This window comes from Cannabis sativa, chromosome 1 (genome assembly GCF_029168945.1).
Source record: "Cannabis sativa cultivar Pink pepper isolate KNU-18-1 chromosome 1, ASM2916894v1, whole genome shotgun sequence".
Taxonomy (NCBI): Eukaryota; Viridiplantae; Streptophyta; class Magnoliopsida; order Rosales; family Cannabaceae; genus Cannabis; species Cannabis sativa.
The window spans coordinates 48,693,944-48,698,790 of NC_083601.1; the positions used below are offsets into that span (position 1 = coordinate 48,693,944).

General features: G+C 32.1%; 1 protein-coding gene across 1 annotated transcript; it reads left to right on the top strand.

The window, feature by feature from the left end:
- Nucleotides 1–2,533: 2,533 nt before the first annotated feature.
- LOC133034918 (uncharacterized) lies at nt 2,534–4,130 on the top strand. Its single transcript, XM_061110437.1, has 2 exons — nt 2,534–3,221; nt 3,682–4,130. Exons 1-2 carry the CDS (start codon nt 2,534–2,536, stop codon nt 4,128–4,130), a joined length of 1,137 nt encoding a protein of 378 aa, XP_060966420.1.
- Nucleotides 4,131–4,847: the final 717 nt, after the last annotated feature.

Here is a 4,847-nt window from a genome sequence, read left to right on the forward strand (position 1 = left end):
AAAAAATATCTTAAAAGATAAGATATTTTTTAAAATATCTTATAAAATCTGACCTTAAATTTAAAAAAAATATATATATATAATCAAATTTAAAAATAAGATAGATTTTTAAGCAAAAAGATAAATACTAATTCTATTCAAATTCAAATTACACTAATATCTTGAATTAAATTAAAAAAAATTAAATTAATTCAAAATGATAATTAGAATTGAATTAGGAATAGTAATAGTATATATACAAAACCATACAAAAAATTGGAAGTTAATTCCATGAAAAAGTATGAAAAATTGAAGAAAAAAGAAAAAATTCGAAACTGTACGGACAGTTCTGCGATCGCAGGAAAATATCAGCACAGCCCCGATTTTGTCAAATCTTCAAAAAATCATAACTAATTCAAATAAAATCCAAATTGAGTTCTGTAAAAGGCTAACTTGCTTAATTTTTTCCATACTATCCAATAAAAATAATTCCAGAAACGAAATCATAATTATTTTTCACGAAAATTTCACAAACATCAATCAATCATCAAATAACACTCAATACAACATGATACCATCCAAAGAACATACAAACAATCATTTTAAAGTCCAAATTTCTTGCAAGTAAATCAATTACCATGGCTCTGAGGCCAGTTGTTGGAATTTATTTGACCAGGATCTTAGATCTACTCACAAGTATGTTGATTAACATCCTAAATATGAACTTTCTAAAACGATGAAATAAACACATATAAAGTTTAGGAAACCTTACATTGGGTGCAGCGGAATAATATGACTCCTTCCGTTCAGATATCTAGCCCTTGATTCCTTTCTGTAGCAGAGCATTATCAATATCTGAACCTGGATCTCTTTCTCTAAATCCTTGATGCTGAATCTCCTTTGCTGATGATCTTTCTTCACGATCTTCCTCACTATGATTGAGGTATTGCTTGATGTGTGTGGGCACTACTCTAATCACTAAGGATTTCGAAATTATCAAGAAGAAGAAAGAAGAAGTGGTAGCTAAAGATAGGGAGAGAGAAGGCTCAGTTTTTCTGAATCAGAAAGTCTGAAGAAAAGTGTTATTTTCCTGAAGCCTTCACTATCTATTTATAGCATTCCACTAGGGTTAGATTTGAATTATATGGCATTAAAATAATGAAAAAATCAATTTAAAATATACATATAGGTGGCCGGCCATACATAAGTGGATTGGGCCTTGGGTTTTGCAATTTTGCAATTTTACCACCTTTTGTATCTGATTTTCTCAAAAATGCCAATTTCCTAATTCAAACATTTAAATGCCAATTCTAACTATTTAATAACTATAAATAATTATTAAATAATATTGTCATTTATCATATTTATTAATTGAACCATACAAAGTATCATAATTAACAAATATGCCCCTATAAACTCTTTCTTTACAATTTCGCCCTTACTTAGTGAAAAATTCACAAATAGACATAGTCTAATTTGAGAATTATAATTGATTAATCAAAACCAATTACATGAGTCTTACAAGCAATATTATCTCAACTAGTGGGGGGACCATGGGTCTATATAACCGAGCTTCCAATAAGTAGATCAAGAATTTAGCACTAAAATTCACTAACTTATTAATTCTTCGTTGAATCCACGCATAGAACTTAGAATTGCACTCTCAGTATATAGAATGCTCTATATGTTCCACCATATAGACACATCATTAGTTATCCATTGTTATAATCCTAATGTGATCAATGATCCTCTATATGAATGATCTACACTGTAAAGGGATCAAATTACCGTTACACCCTACAATGTATTTATTCCTTAAAACACTTGACCCCGTATAAATGATATTTCAGCTTATGTGAAATGAGTACTCCACCATTTATGTTCGTTTGGTCAAGCTCGAAGGAGATCATCCTTTGCTTACTATTCGCCAGATAGAAGCTATAGATTCCATGTTTATGATAGCGCTCCCACTCAATTGCACTACCGTGTTCCCAAAAAGTACGTATCACCCTGACCAAAAGGTAGGCTTAACTAACAATTCAAGGAACACGAATAGCCTTTCAATGAGCCTAATCATAACAGGATTAAGATCATTTGATCTAGGATCAACTAGGCGATATTGACTTGAATAGATTTTACGGTAAGTTTAATTAAATCTAAGTCAAAGTTCAATATCAGTCCCTTCCGATGCATACTCCATGCATCCAACCTGAGCTTTACTTTAACCAATGTTCTGGAAAGAACATAGTATTTCTCCAAATACAAGTAAACTCTTGTTGTAGATTATCATATCAGTAAACCCTGTGTCTGATAAATCTAGGAAACTTTATTCACATAGTCATGTTTACTTTCCAATGTGTTGACGGCACAATAAACAGGATCAAGTATGTGAAAAGGGTTTCAGATGAATTTATACATTATGTACATATAATCATGAAATAAATCATGTGAACCATGCAACATTAAATATTATTTCTGATCTATATTAATAAGTAAATCTGATTATATTGAAATGAGTTTTATTTAGAGCATGAAACCCAACAATAACACTGCGATGACTTTGGATAAGTCATTACCCTCATCAGCTAGTGATGTGTTCTCAACATGGTGGAAGCAATTCTGGGGATTAAAAATACCCAGGAAAATTTTACATTTTGCGTGGAGGGGTTTCCATGAAATCTTGCCAACGCGTATTGGATTGGAAAAAAGAAAAATAGTTTCTAATAATTCATGTGAGTTATGTGGATTTGGAGGAGAGTCTAATGCTCATGCTATTTTCCGGTGTCCCTTTGCACAAGAAATTTGGAAACTTCTGGAGTTTACATTTCTACATGAGGTGAGAGAGGTAATTGATTTTAAAAATGTGATATTATATGCTGCTGAGGTGGTAGAAAAGGATTTGTTTGAGAAAATTATTATTAGTGCTTGGGCCATATGGACGGAGAGAAACAAAATTACTCATGGTCAACATTTAGGACAACCACAACAGATTGTTAATTGGATTGACAGTTATTATGGAACTGTTGTATCTGCTCGTGATGGAGCCAAGGTTAGTAGCCTTCCTATTCAAAGAAATAGAAATAATTCAGAAGTTCTACATAGGGATCCTCAAGAAGAACAGAGACATACAATACTTATGGTTGATGCAGCAGTATTGAATAATACAAGTTCAGTTGGTTTAGGGGCTATTATCCTTTCAGAAGATAGAAGGGTGAGGGCAGCAGTTTGCAAGCCTCTCAAAGGTAGACAGATCTTTATCTTTAAGGAAATTTTTTCGATTTGTATTAACCTTAAATTTTATAGCATAGTGTTTTGAACAGGTTTCCAAACGTTATACATGGGGCGGTTTTATGTTTGAATAGTATTAGTTCTGGTTCTATATGTTTCAGATGATGTAGGGTCTTTTATATCTTAATTGCTAAAAGGGCTAGGTCTGATGTAACAAGTTTTAAAATATGCTTCTAGCTAAGTGATTGAGCAGTACTTGGTGGTGCTTATATAATGTGGATAGGTATTTTTAGACTGATTAGTTATTCATTGGTAGGCTAGTTTTGGAGTGCACTTGTATCAAGCTTGAATGTATCAAGACTAATATGTTTTTTCCCCTTTTTGGGGAAAATGTTTATTTTATGTTTTATGGTGTTCTTTCACTAGCCAAAGGGTTATCCCTTTGGCTAGTTTTTTCCTTATATTCTTTCTTAGCATTGTTGATTTTATCGTTTTGGGGTTGCGTCTCTTGTGGTAGTTTGCCTTTAACTTTGACTCATAATTTTCATTGTGGTGTTTTCTGGTTTGTTATGTCTTCAGGAAGTATCTCTGTTTTACAAGCGGAGACCTTGGCACTTTTGTTTGGACTTAATTGGGCTCTTTCATGCGGAATCCAAATTAAAAAAGTTTTTTCCGATTCACTGTCTCTAGTCACAGCTATAAACAAAGGAAAGGTTTTTTTCAACGAGCTGGGTGTGCTTTTTGAGGATGTCATAGCTTTATTGTCTAAACTCCCGGGAGCAGTTTTGTCCCATGTGGCTCGGAATATGAATTCTGCAGCACATGGTTTGGCAAAACATGCTCTTCGGTTAGACAATGAGCTATCCTGGTTCGAGGAGGTGCCGCCGCCGATTGTGGATTGCTGCTTTGTTAATCATGTGTGATCTGGATCACCGCGTCAAAAAAAAAACACGTATCAATGTGGAGACAAGCCAAATTCCAAACCCTAAACCGTAGCTGAGGGTCAAATTTTTTTGACAATGTATATCATTTTTCTAACAGCCACATGTACATGTCCTGACAAAATTTAGTTCAGTAAAGAAAAACACATCCAATCAAATCAACAATATATATGGTATAAGTCAATGGGTGAAGAATATATATGTTTTGCTTAAAGTTGGTAATAATTTGAATTTATTTCATAAATATGCTACTACTATATTTATTTTTTCGTTGATTTCACGAAAATGATTATAATGGTAATAATTTTGGTGGTTTGGTCGATCCGGACCGTTACGGTGTAATGGTTCGCTTACGGTTCGTAATAAATAGTTAACGGTTAAACCGGACCGGACCGTTTATAATAAATAATTAATTTATATATATTTTATACATGACTATATGTATAATTTTGAAGTTTTTTGTGTGTCAAGTTTTTTATTGCATGAATTTTAAATTTTTATGTTATGTTGGATTTTTTGAGAATGTTTTTATATCATTATTTATATGTTATACATCTATTACTTATCATGTTAAATATATATTTTGAAAAATAAAATTAAAAATTTAGTAAAAATAGTACAATGATTTAAAAAAATATGAATAATTATAACTTCATCTTAAACCGTGGTTTCAAACCAAACCAAACCGTTCTTAATGAT